The 13,496-nt window shown below is 38.4% G+C and overlaps 1 protein-coding gene and 1 pseudogene across 4 annotated transcripts in view; one reads left to right on the forward strand and one right to left on the reverse strand.

The window, feature by feature from the left end:
* The window catches only part of TRIM37 (tripartite motif containing 37), a 127,018-nt gene that overhangs the window by 68,300 nt on the left and 45,222 nt on the right, over window positions 1–13,496 (forward strand). For all 4 annotated transcript variants that reach the window (XM_077745620.1, XM_077745623.1, XM_077745621.1 and 1 more), the window contains exon 18: window positions 5,198–5,392. In XM_077745620.1, coding sequence (XP_077601746.1) covers window positions 5,198–5,392 — 195 coding nt within the window. The remainder of the gene's footprint in view (window positions 1–5,197; window positions 5,393–13,496) is intronic.
* Window positions 9,961–10,203, reverse strand: LOC144216229 (protein CEBPZOS pseudogene; annotated as a pseudogene).

Raw genomic sequence — 13,496 nt, forward strand, 5'->3', positions numbered from 1 at the left:
TACATTTGATGAGGTCCCACAGATCTCTGAGACTCTTAATTTTTCTTTATTTTTTTCAGGAAGCATGAAGTAAAAATCCGGTAAGATACTGTTACATGCCCACTGTAGTAACTAACATGATAATATTTTTTAAATTGGCAGTACTACATGTTTCAAAGCATGTAGAGAGGTGGAAACTCTCATACCTTGCCAGCAAGAATGAAAATTGATACCACTACTTTGGAAATGTGTTGGGCAATATGTGTTAAAGATGAACATACACATTCCTTTGTATGAGCCAGGACTTGGTAGTAGGTTTTTAGAAGAGTATTTAGAGCAGCATCATTCTTTTTTTAGGTGTTGTCGTTGTGTGTATGTATGTATATGTTTTAATTTAAGAAAAATAAGTGTAATTCACTGGGCACCTGGGTGGCTCATTCGGTTGAGTGTCTGATTCAGTCATGATTTCACAGTTCGTGGGTTTGAGCTACACATCGGGCTCTGTGCTGTCAGCTCAGATCCTGGAACCTGCTTCGGATTCTTTGTCTACCTCCCTCTCTCTGCCCCTCCCCTGCTCGTGTTCTGTCTTTCTCTCAAAATAAATAAACATTAAAAAAGAAATAAAAAAATAAAAGAAAAATAAACATAATTTATAATAGTAAAAGATGTGAAGAAGTTGGTTTAGGACTAGACTGTGTAGGACCTTGAATGTCATGCTACTGCACACTGGCACTATGATAAAATCAAGATCTTAGATCAATGTGATGTTTTATTTTGTTTTATTTTATTTTATTTATTTTTAGTGTGACATTTTAATAGGGGAGGGAGTGTGGGAACCTGTCACTGATTGATTTGCTTTTTTGAGGTGTTTTTATATTTTCTCCATGTGACCTTCAAGAGCAGTTTATGTATTTAGAATTTCAGTAGCTTTATTCTTAGCAGCTAAAAACTAGAAGCAACCCAAATTCTTTCCAAATAGAATAAAGAAATAGATTGGGATATATTCATAGACTAGGATGCCACATAGCAATAATGAAAATGAATAAACTGCTACATATAACTATATAGATGAATCTCAGGAGTATAATGTTGAGCAAAGAGGCAGGATATTAGAGCACATTATCATTTCATTTCATTCATATTAAGTTTATAAATAGGCAAAGGTAATCTGTGGTGTTTAACTCAGGATGGAGGTCACCTTTGGAGAGGAAGGTTAGTGAGCAGTTTTAGGAGGCATGTGAGGGTCTGGGGTTACTAATACTTTGTGAACATTTATTAGGCTGTATACTTATGTATAAGACAGACATACATATACATCACACCTAGTTTGGTGGCAATATTAGCTCTGAAAGAGGTAGATTGAAATAGATGCTCCAGTCTTTGATGCCCTGTGGGTTTTGTTAAAAGGATGGGAACACGGGAGGGAGGGAATAGCCAAAGAGCATAAACCACAAAGGAAAGGAGTTTTTCTTCATTGGTGAAAGATACGGCCGGGAAGAACATTGAGAAACAGGAGGGGTCTACTGTTAAATAAGTCCATTTCACGTGGAAAAATGGGCAAATTCCACTTTTAAAGAAGAACCAGATATCAGAGCAGTAGATAAAATATACAGGGCTGATGAGTTACTTATTATCCAGTCAGTACCACCTGGGCAGCTTTTAAGAAAAAGATCCTGAATCCCACTCCAGTATTGTTTTTCAGACATCTGTAGTGGAGGTAGGAATCTGTAATTCTTTTTTTTAAACATTTATTTACTTTTGAGAGACAGAGTGAGACAGAGCACAAGTAGGGGAGGGTCAGAGAGCAGGGATAGAACACAGAAACCGAAGCAGGCTCCAGGCTCTGAGCCGTTAGCACAGAGCCCAACACGGGGCTTGAACTCACAGACTGTGAGATCATGACCTGAGCTGAAGTTGAATGCTTAACTGACTGAACTACCCAGACACCCCAAGAAAACTGTAAATCTTTTTCTTTATTTTTAAATTGTTTTTAATATTTATTTATTTTTAAGAGATGGAGAGACTTAGTGCAAGTGGGGAAGGGCCAGAGAGAGAGAGAGGGGGACACAGAATCTGAAGCAGGCTCCAGGCTCTCAGCTGTCAGCACAGTGCCCGATGTGGGGCTTGAACCCACCAATTGTGAGATCATGACCTGAGCTGAAGTTGGATGCTTTAACCGACCAAGCCATCCAGGCATCTCTGTAATTCTTAAAACTCCTCAAATGCAGCCTGATTTGGAAACTTCCTAGTAAAGGAAAAGTGTTAAGACATGTTCTTTTTTGGTTGTATGTATGTGTGTATGTATGTATTTTTAAATTTGCATCCAAGTTAGTTAGCATATAGTGCAATAATAATTTCAGGATTAGAATCCAGTGATTCATCCCCTATGTGTAACACCCTGGGCTGATCCCAACAGGTGTTTTCCGTAATGCCCCTTGACTATTTATCCCATCCCCGCACTCAAAACCCCTCCAGCAACCCTCAGTTTGTTCTCTGTATTTCAGAGTCTCTTTGTTTTGTCCCCCTCCCTGTTTTTATACTAGTTTCGCTTCCCTTTCCTTATGTTCATCTGTTTTGTATCTTAAATTCCACAGATGAGTTAGGTCATATGATATTTGTCTTTCTCTGATAAATTTTGCTTAGCATAATACCTTCTAGTTCCATCCATATAGTTGCAAATGGCGAAATTTTATTCTTTTTTGATTGCTGAGCAATATTCCATTACATATGTGTGTGTGCGCGCACACACACATATGTATTATATACGTATGTATACACACACACACCCCATATCTTCTTTATCCATTCATCAGTAAGATGCAGTTTTAAGGTGGAGACGGGATAGTTTTCTGCTTTTTCCTTTTCCTTTTCTTTTCTTTTCTTTTTTTTTTTTTTTTTTTTTTTTTTTTTTTTTTTTAAGAGTTCAGCTTTTTCTTGAACATGTCACAAAGGTTTGGTCATAAAGACCAAAGCCCATATCATCATTAGACTCCTCAGATTCTTCTTTCTTTGCTTTCACTTTCTTTTTTTCCCCTTCTATCCACATTTCTATTTTTTTTTTTAATTTTTTAAAAAATATTTTTATTTATTTCTAGGAGAAAGAGAGATAGCGTGAGCAGAGGAGGGTCAGAGAGAGAGAGAGAGACACAGACTCTGAAATAGGCTCCAGGCTCTGAGCTGGCAGTCAGCACAGAGCCCGACACGGGGCTCGAACCCACGAACTGCGAGATCATGACCTAAGCGAAAGTCGGACGCTTAACCGACTAAGCCACCCAGGCGCCCCTTTTTTTAAAAATTTTTGAATGTTTTTATTTATTTCTGAGAGAGAGAGAAACCGCATGAGCAGGGGAGGGCCAGAGAGATAGGGAGACACAGAATCCAAAGACACACTCCAGGCTCTGAGCTGGCTGTCAGCACAGAGCCTGACGCGGGGCTCGAATCCATGAACCATGAGATCATGACCTGAGCCGACGTCGGATGCTTAACTGACTGAGCCACCTGTGCGCCCCAACACATTTCTATTTTATTCCTGTTGCAGATAGGTTTTTTAAAATAAGTTTATTTACATATTTTTTTATTGCAGTTCTTTGCTTTCACTTTCTTTTCCTCAGCTAGGGCAGCAGCATTAGAGGGGTCCAGACCTCCTGCTGGTGTAGTGCCAGCTGCTGGGACAGGTCCATCAACCCCTGCATTTCAGATGAGGCTCTTAATGTTGAAATTGGCCAGGACCTTTGCAAACAAGCCTGGTCAGAAAAGTTTAACATTTATACTGACTGCTTTGATGAGGAGATTTATCTTATCCTCCATGGCGTCATTGGAGAACGAAGATCAAGTAGATCCAAGTGAGCTCCTGAGATAGAGGCCATGGTGCAGGTGAATGCTGAGTGGAGCTGCCAGTCGTGGTGCTAGTCACCAGATGAAGTGAGAGCTTCACATCAATGTGGCCTTCCTTGGAAAGGACCAAGCACCTTTGTAGCAGTTGAGGAAAAGGGGAATTTTCTGCTATTTTTAATAGGAGTTGCACGGGGTATGAAGGCTGGGAAGAAAAATTTGCAGTGGGATGATAACCTCATAAAGAGGAAGAGGAAGAATTTGAAAAGGTGAGGATGTGAATATAGATGAAATATATGTAAGTCAGTAATTAGCTTGAAGCTTCTGAATGATTGGAGCTTTTCTCCTAAGTTACTTCCTTCCAGATCTCTTTTGAAACACTCAGGAATAGTCAGAACCTGATTATTTTATGTTATTTTTATATTATCTATTTTAAGACTGTTGAATGTGACACTTAAAAATTTTAAGTTTCTTTAGAACATATTTAAATAGTTTTATTGAAGGAGGTCAGTTTTAACCACCGTTTCCGTACTTGATATTTGCTAGGTATTATACTAGGCACTCGAAACAAGTCCAGTGGTTGCTTTAGCTTGAGGAGCTTAGTCCAATATAGGTGATACAGATATGACATTGCTCATTGGTGTCTATATTGTGCATCAGTCATTAACAAGGTGTCTAGGGGTGTCTGGGTAGCTCAGTTGTTAAGTGTCCTACTCTTGGTTTTGGCTCCAGTCATGATCTCACTGAGAGTTTGAGCCCTGCATCGGGCTCTGTGCTGTCAGCACAGAACATGCTTTGGATTCTCTCTCTCTCTCTCTCTCTCTCTTTCTCTGCCCCTACCACTTCCCTGCTCACTCTCTCTCTCTCTGTGTCTCTTTCAAAATAAATAAACTTAAAAAAAAACTTCAGTCTAAAAATTCCTCAAGAAGAGTACTGTTTTGGTGTCTAGTTTCTTGGGATCTGTGATTTTATGGGAATTTGTCTTTCAAGACCACTGGGTTATAGGGTATATTCTCCTTTTCCTCGTCCTTATCTCCTTGTGTATATTGTATACATTATCACCTTTTTATTTCTAGGCCTAATGATGCGGTTGAGGGTTCCTCCTGAATTCTGGATAGTTATAAGGCTCAGTCACTGTGCTTATATACACCTCTCTGGCAGTCTGGTTTCTCCTTTCTGCTTCTTATTATGGTCTTACACCAACCTCTAAAAGATAGGTCCATAGGGGCGCCTGGGTGGCTTAGTCGGTTAAGCGTCCGACTTTCGCTCAGGTCATGATCTCGCGGNGTATTCAAACAACACTAACCAATTTACTTTTTCTTTTAGGCATAATTACATTTGTGCAAATTTATAGCATGCATTTTCTACATCTCTATTTCTTTTGCAGGTAGTAACCATGGCTATGTGGGCGCCAGTAGCAGAATGTCAAGAAGAGCACATTTATGCTCTGCTGCTACCAGTAGTTTATTGGACATTGATCCATTAATTTTAATACATTTGTTGGACCTTAAGGACCGGAGTAGTATGGAAAATTTGTGGGGCTTACAGCCTCGCCCACCTGTTTCACTTTTGCAACCCACAGGTAAAATATTAATAGTAACTTCCCTTTTTTCTGTGGTTCTACAAATGAACTCTTGTTTTTAATCTAAGTATCTTACTTAAGCATTGGAATACAGTATGTTTCTGTAGCAAGTTGGTTTTTCATTATGTGTTATAAAAATGACATTTAGGGGTGCCTGGGTGGCTCAGTCGATTTGGTGTCCAACTTCAGCTCCGGTCATGATCTCATAGTTGGTGGATTTGAGCCCAGCATCAGGCTCTATGTTGACAGTTCAGAGCCTGGAGCCTGTTTCACATTCTGTGTCCTGCTCTTTCTCTGTCCTTCCCCTGCTCCCGTTCTTTCCCTCTCTCTCAAAAATGAATAAACATTAAAAAAAAATTTTAATGACATTTATATAAATCAGATTACTTTTTTGGTTATTGTTCAATGATGTTTTTGCACAATAATGTCAAAATGCCTATTAGAATGTTTGTATATGATTTGGCATTTAGATTATGTCTGATTGACAGTTTGACTTATATGAAGTACTATTGTCCTCTTTGTGAATGACTTTAGGGTTTTGCAGGACTCATTAATACCCTAACATGTAAGTGGAACTGTGTCTGAATTGAATATAAAAAAGATGGTTTTATGCTTTGATGTTCAGTAGCCACAAAATGTGTACCAACTAGCATCAGTGTTTTCTTTGCAGAAGTTATTTGTTAAAGAGAAGTTATGTCTGTATTACTGTAATGTGATGTATACCCACACATATTAGATGTGTAGTCAAACCTGGACTTTTTGAAACTCTCAGGCCTGATCATTTTGAACAGCTAAGATTTACATGTAAATGCCACGTTTTAAAAACATTTTTGTTAGCTTTCGAAAATATACTCAATATTTTCCTACCTTCTTAAGTAATAGTATTATACAAATCAAATATCAGTGATTTAGAACATTGATTTTGATGCTTCTTTAAAACAATAGAACTCGGGGTGCCTAGGTGTCTCAATTGGTTGAGCGTCCAACTTCGGCTCAAGTTATGATCTCATGGTTCGTGGGTTTGAGCTCTGCATCGGGCTCTATGCTGACAGCTAGCTCAGAGCCCAGAGCCTGTTTCGGATTCCGTGTCTCCCTCTCTCTCTGACCCTTACCTGCTCACGCTGTCTCTCTCAGAAATAAGTAAAACATTAAAAAAAAAAAGAAGAACTCATTTTTCAAAGACTGAGGCAGAGCATTGGTATAGAAAACACATAGAACTGCTCTAGTTGGAGAGTGAACTAAGACTAGATTGTTTAGGCCTCTTTTTTTTCTTTTTAACATTTATTCATTTTTGAGAGAGGGGAGTGGGGCAGAGAGAGAGGGAGACATAGAATTCAAAGCAGGCTCCAGATTCTAAGTTGTCAGCACAGAGCCTGACATAGGGCTTGAACTCAGGACCATGAGATCATGACCTAAGCTGAAGTCCGATGCTTAACCGACTGAGCCACCCAGGCGCCGCTAGGCTTCTTTGTTTCTAAGGTATATTCTGGGAAGTCTGGATCCTTAGTTTGAAAGATTGTCTCCAGTTATGTTATTAAATACTTGCCTTTTATCTGTGATCCGAGTACATTTTGTATGATACTTGCATTTTTATAAAACTTAATCACACTGTATATAATTTTACATTTTTTTCCTGAAGTATTATTTCTGAGACAGAAAATTTGGAAAATATAGAAAATTACAAAGAAAATAAAAATCACATACAGTGTTCGTGATCAACAAAGAAATAGCTTAAAAAAAAAAAAAATGGAAACACCTTGACAAGGGTTTTGATAAAATTACAGCCAGTGTTACTTGCAAAGGCCTAGTGAAACAGGCAAGTTATGATTCTGCAGGTAGATGTGTACATTGGTATAATCTTTTTGAAGTAAATTTTTGTACTAGGTTTAAAATACCTCTGTCCTTTGGGAGCCTGGATAGCTCAGTCAGTTAAGCTTCTGACTCTTGATTATGGCTAAGGTCGTGATTTCATGGTTTGTGAGTTTGAGCCCCACATCTGGCTCCACACTGGCAGTGTGAGCCTGGTTGGGATTTTCTCTCTCTCTCTCGCTCTCTCTCCCTCTCTCTTTCCCCCTGTGTCCACACCACCCCCATACATATATACATACATACATACATACATAAAATACCTCTATCCTTTAATTCTGTAATTTCACTTCTAGGAGTATATCCTAAATAGAAAACAGAGTTGTTTGAAAATATCCAAGAATATAGTTATGTCTGAAAAATTAGAGCTTAACCATACATATTTTATAGATAGGTAAAAATCATGTTTTTGAAAAATATTCAACATCAATGGAAAAACGAATACATACCATTAACAGAATAAAGTCTTCATTATCCAAAAATAAGTTTCCTATGTAAAATTAATAATATAAATGAAATGGCCTGAGTTTCCAATCCAAGTGATCAAAATGCTGATGTCAAGGAAGGGGGAACACCAGAGAGGAAGAGCAAATCTTTAAATATCTACATGCCAGTAGGATATCAAAATAGAGTTGCCTATTAGCTAAAACTTAAGAACTGGAATATTGGCAGTTATTTGCCTAGAGGTGATACTGGATAACTAAAACTAAATGAGTTAGATTGTAAAGAGGGAGTTTTAAGAAAATTTTGACAAGAACAGAGCCTGGGACATGATTCATAGTGAACATCTGTTTTTATGAAGTGTGTGGAAGATGAAACAGATTGAAGAGCCTTTTAGAAAGGAGAGAAACCAAGAAAATAGAGTCATGGAAACTAACTGAAGATAACCAATCTGAGAGGATATGAAAAGCTAATATTGCAGAAAGACCCAGCCTTCTTTCTAATTAAAATGCTTGTTTGGGTTTCAGTGTTTATTTTGGTTCTTTGTTTATTCTTCTCTCTTTTTAATTAATTTCTTTTTTAATTTACATCCAAGTTATTTAGCATATAGTGCAACAGTAATTTTTTTTGGCATTGTTTTTATTTTATTTTATTTTATTTTATTTTATTTTATTTTATTTTNAGTGCAACAATAATTTCAGGAGTAGATTCTAGTGATTTATTCTTTCCTTCTTAATCTGTATACCTTTCATTTTTTCTTCTCCCTCCCTCCCTCCCTTCCCTCTCTTCCCTTCCTTTCCTATCTTTCCTTCCTTCCCTTCCTTCCCTTCCTTGTTAGCTAGGACATCCAGTAATGTGAAAAGGAGTTCGGTGAAGGGGAACATCCTTGCCTCGTTGATGATCTTTTTGGGAAAGCTTTGAGGTTTTCACCATTAAGTGTGATATTGCTATAGGTTTTTTATAGCTATTCATTATTAAATTGAAGACATTTTCCTCTATTGTGATTTACTAAGAGTTTGTTTTTAGAAAAATTTTTTATGTTTATTTTTGAGAGAGAGTGTGAGCATGAGTGGGGGAGGGGCAGAGAGAGAGGGAGACACAGAATCTGAAGCAGGCTTCAGGCTCTGAGCTGTCCGGACAGAGCCCAACACAGGGCTCGAACTCATGAATCACGAGATCATGACCTGAGCTGAATTCAGATGCTTAACCAACTGAGCCACCCAGGTGCCCCTGTTTGTTTATTTTTTTAAGTTTATTTTTGAGAGAGAGACAGCGTGAGCAGGGGAGGGGCAGAGAGAGAGAGCGAACAAATCCCAAGTAGGCTCTGTACTTGGAGGCTTGGAGTCACGAAACTGTGAAATCATGACCTGAGCCGAAACCAAGAGTTGGATGCTTAACTGACTGAGCCACCCAGGCACCTCAAGGGTTGTTTTTTTTTTGTTTGTTTGTTTTTAATTCACGAATGTATATTGAGTATTGGATTTTGTCAAATGCTTTTTCTGCATCTATTGATATGATGTGCTGCTTTACATTATTTGATTTTCGAATGTTTTTAGAAACAGCCTTGCATATCTGGGATAAATCCCACTTAGTTGTGGTATATAATTCTTTTTATATACACTGTAAGATTCAGTTTGCTAATGTTGACAGTTTTTTGTATCTTTATTCATGAAAGATACTGGTCTGTCATTTTCTTGTAATGTCTTTGATTTTGATATTAGAGTAATGCCTTGTAGATTGAGTTTGGAAGTGTTCCCTCTATTTCTATTCTTGGAGATAAAAAATGTAGATGTAGGCCTCTTCAGATTATCTATTTTCAATTTTTGGCAGATCATCTTTCAAGGTATTGGTCCATTATATCTACGTTATCAAAAATTTGTTGGCATAAAGTTCTTCATAGTATTCCTTTATTTTCCTTTCATTCTTTCAGTACGTACTGAGTGAACCTATTATGTTTCAGACTCACTGCAGGTTAACGTTCTTAAAAAGCATCGTACTGTACTGCAAAAGCATTTTCTTTTCCTTTCTTGTCCTAGTCTTTTATTTGTTCAACGGTAATCTTTAACAGTAAATGCAGAAGGAAAGCAACAAACAAAAGCAGGGGTTTGCACTGTGGATGGGAAGTGACTAGGCCTTAGCAGACCAGAAGTTCCTGTTTTGCTCTGAGGGACCAGGAGTCTACAACGTGGTGTGCTCATCTTTCTTCTTCCCCACAAAGGTCTCAAATAGCTAAGATGGGAGGCTGAACGTGATGGCTGGTCTTAATTTTTGCTATTCAGCCATTTTTCTTCATCTTGCTCTCTGACTCCATACATTCCAGACTGCTCAATGGATTTGTAATAAACTTCCAAGATGAAGGGGAATTTTTTGCTCATTGTTTGCTTGAAATCTTGACTTGTGTTCATCTTATTAAGCAGAAAATATGCTCCAGAAACGCCCACAAATTCAGCTACTAAAACTATTTTAAAGATCTTCTCTGCCAGCGGTTCTATAGTGCGGGCCATCCTAAGGTGCTTACGTGCCTGTAAATGCATTTTAAAAGGTATCAGGTTATGAATCACAGATAATATAGTTGAACCAGATTTTATGGTACATGTAGTGGTAGAAATAGAAAGTAGAAATAGAAAGTCAGACAGAGTTATTCTATAGAAGGTGTTGCATGCTAGTCAGAGGAATGATGTATAAGTGGGCATTGGGAAGCCTTGTTGCAGTTTAGGAGTGGTTTGATTCAAGCTGCTTCTCAGAAAGCTGGCAGTGCCCAGAAAACTATTAGAAATGAAAGTTTAATGAGGGTACTATTGTAGAAGGTTACTTCAGTGGTTCCTTGTATGTGAGGGCAAATTCATATATTTCTGGATATTTTCTCAATTTTCATATTCTCAAAAATATGTAGATCTGAGGTCTTCAGAATCTTTTTCAGAATCTTTTGACATTATAAAAGTTCTACTTAACCTCTAAAGAATACATCAATCTACTCTGTACACAGTAGCATGGTGATGGTAGTATTTGGACTCTCGTGAAGTTAGAATTAACAGGGCTTGGCAACTGAGTGGAAAGTGGTAATGACTCTGAAGAAGCTTAGGTGACCAGAATGGTAGTAGCACTGATTGATGCTGAAATCTGGAGGAGGAACTTTAAAGAACTGTCAGTCTTGAAGTACATTCCTGAATGATATGAAAGAATTGTTACAGATGAGACTCTGAATTCTAATTAACCTTGTAACTTGGCACATTCGGGAAGGCTTCTTATTTTCAGTGCAGTAAAACTTTCCTTAAATTGTCAGGTTCCTGTGGTATAAGATCCCATTACACTTTCCTGTCTTGGCAGTCATCACATGGTACTGAAATAGATTATTTTTCATTTTTCCAGCTGTACTGTGAGCTTTGTGAGAGGAAAGACTGAGGGTTTGTCTTGTTCACTATTGTATTTCCTACCCAGCACAGTTCCTAGCATTTCAAACAGGGTCAGTAGTTGTTTGATTATCAGATGATAGAGATTTGTTTAAATTTTTTTTTGTATTTTCCCATTTGGGACTTTTACTTTTTAAAATTCTTGTCAATTTCTAGTAATAATAAACTGGGCCATGTGGGAATACAGATTTTCATATTTAAGTCCATGTAGATGTGGGGTGCTAGATTTTATTTAAATATCTTGTGAAACTCCTGGGTGGCTCAATTGGTTAAGCATTCAACTTTTAATTTTGGCTCAGGTTGTGATCTCATGGTTCTTGAGATTGAGCCCTAAGTCGGGCTTTGTGCTGACAGTGTGGAGCCTTCTTGGATTCTCTCTGTCTCTACCCCGTCTCTTTCTGCCCTTCCTCCTTGCGCTGTCTCTCTTTCTCTCTCTCTCAGAATCCTCTTTCCCTTTTTCTGGCCCTGCTTTGCTTGCTCTCTCATAAATAAAAGTTGTGAATATCTTGTGCCATAAGCTGTTTGGCCTGGAATACAAAGATCACTAAGATGTCCTCTCTACCCTTCAGTTGTTCCTTCTATATGTTTGTCTTTCTTACTGTAATGTGATAAGTGCTGTGGTAGAAGTATACTCCAAGTATTATACAAAATTAGGTTAAGAATTGATTTGGAAGAAGTGAGGCAGTTGGTGGTTTAGGTGCCTAAAGGAGTAGACGTTTCAGATTTCATCTGATGGGCTTGGGCTAACAGAGAGCACAGGGAATAGGACATGTCAAAGGCATAAGAGGATGTGGCATTGCCTGTGTAGAGTTGCAAGTAATACCAAAACATTGGAATATGTTTGGGATAGAGGTAGAAGATAAAGCCACTGAGAGATAAGGTGGAATCAGATAATGGGCTCCGTGTGCCACGCTGGTGCTTTCATGAATGATTGTCAGCAGGAAATTAATAGAAAATAATAATAACTGATTTGGGTTTTAGAAAATATTTCTGACATCTTGGTGGAAAGAGATTGGATGGAGGACTATACCAGAGTGCTTTCACAAACATTGTGTCTTCTGAGCCTCATGACAGCTCTGTTATGTGCATATTATTATCTTCATTTTACAAGTAAATAATGGACTCAAGTTGGTGGACTTATAGAAAGTTACAGCAACTAAATGGTAGATCTGAGACTAAATCCTAGATTTCTAAAATCTCTCCTTACTTACCTCATTTATTAAATGGAGATAATAATAGTATTTAGTTACCTCAGAGGATTGATATGAGAGGATTAAATGACTTAATATTCTTTTTTTTTTTTAATGTTTTATTTATTTTTAGGAGAGAGAGAGACAGCGTGAGCAGGGGAGGGTCAGAGAGAGAGGGAGTCACATACTGAAACAGGCTCCAGGCTCTGAGCTGGCATTCAGCACAGAGCCCGACGCGGGGCTCAAACCCACGAACCGCGAGATCATGACCCAAGCAAAAGTCGGACGCTCAACCGACTAAGCCACCCAGGCGCCCCTAAATGACTTAATATTTTTAAAATATCTGACATTCAGTTAACTTTTTATGGATGTTTCTTATATAAAGATAGTAAAATCTCTCTATCAAGATAGAAAATCTTTCTCAGAAGCACCCTACCCCAGACTTTTGGCTGGCTAAGTCATAACCCACTCTAAACACTGTCAGAAGAATGAACTTAGACCAGTCCTGGACCCATATGTACTGGGGCCAAAGTAGGGATCTAACCTCCCTGAGCACATTGCTGCCTACCACCTGATACCTGAACACAATCTGAGTCCTTTTGGCAACGTAGAAGTGTGGGATTGGCTGTTGAACACACTGCAGTGTTTACTTTCTACTGTACTTCCTCTTCTGTGCTAGAAGGCAGTTTCAGCTGTGATTCCTGCTAATAAAGTACTTGTTCTTTATTTAGTGCCTATTGGTCCTCCATTTTTTTCGGAGGGGGCCGCTAAAGCTTGGTTTCTTTTTGCTTTGAGTCTGTCATAACATTCTTTGATTTTCAAAATATCTACATCTTTTCTTGGGGCGCCTGGGTGGCTTAGTCGGTTGAGCGTCCGACTTTCGCTTAGGTCATGATCTCGCGGTTCGTGGGTTCGAGCCCCGCGTCGGGCTCTGTGCTGACTGCCAGCTCAGGGCCTGGAGCCTGTTTCAGTCTGTGACTCCCTCTCTCTCTGACCCTCCCTTGCTCACGCTGTCTCTCTCTCTCTCCTAGAAATAAATAAAACATTTAAAAAAAAAAGTCTACATCTTTTCCCTTTCTGCAGTAGAAGGTCTGTATTTTCCTTACTTATGCCTCTATTTTAATATTTGAGGAGTGGGAAAAGTGAAAAACAACTACTTTCTCTAGGAAAAAAGAAAACATTGTTAATTTTAGAGGC

Source organism: Crocuta crocuta, unplaced genomic scaffold (assembly GCF_008692635.1).
Source record: "Crocuta crocuta isolate KB4526 unplaced genomic scaffold, BGI_CrCroc_1.0 scaffold333, whole genome shotgun sequence".
In the NCBI taxonomy this organism is placed as follows: domain Eukaryota; kingdom Metazoa; phylum Chordata; class Mammalia; order Carnivora; family Hyaenidae; genus Crocuta; species Crocuta crocuta.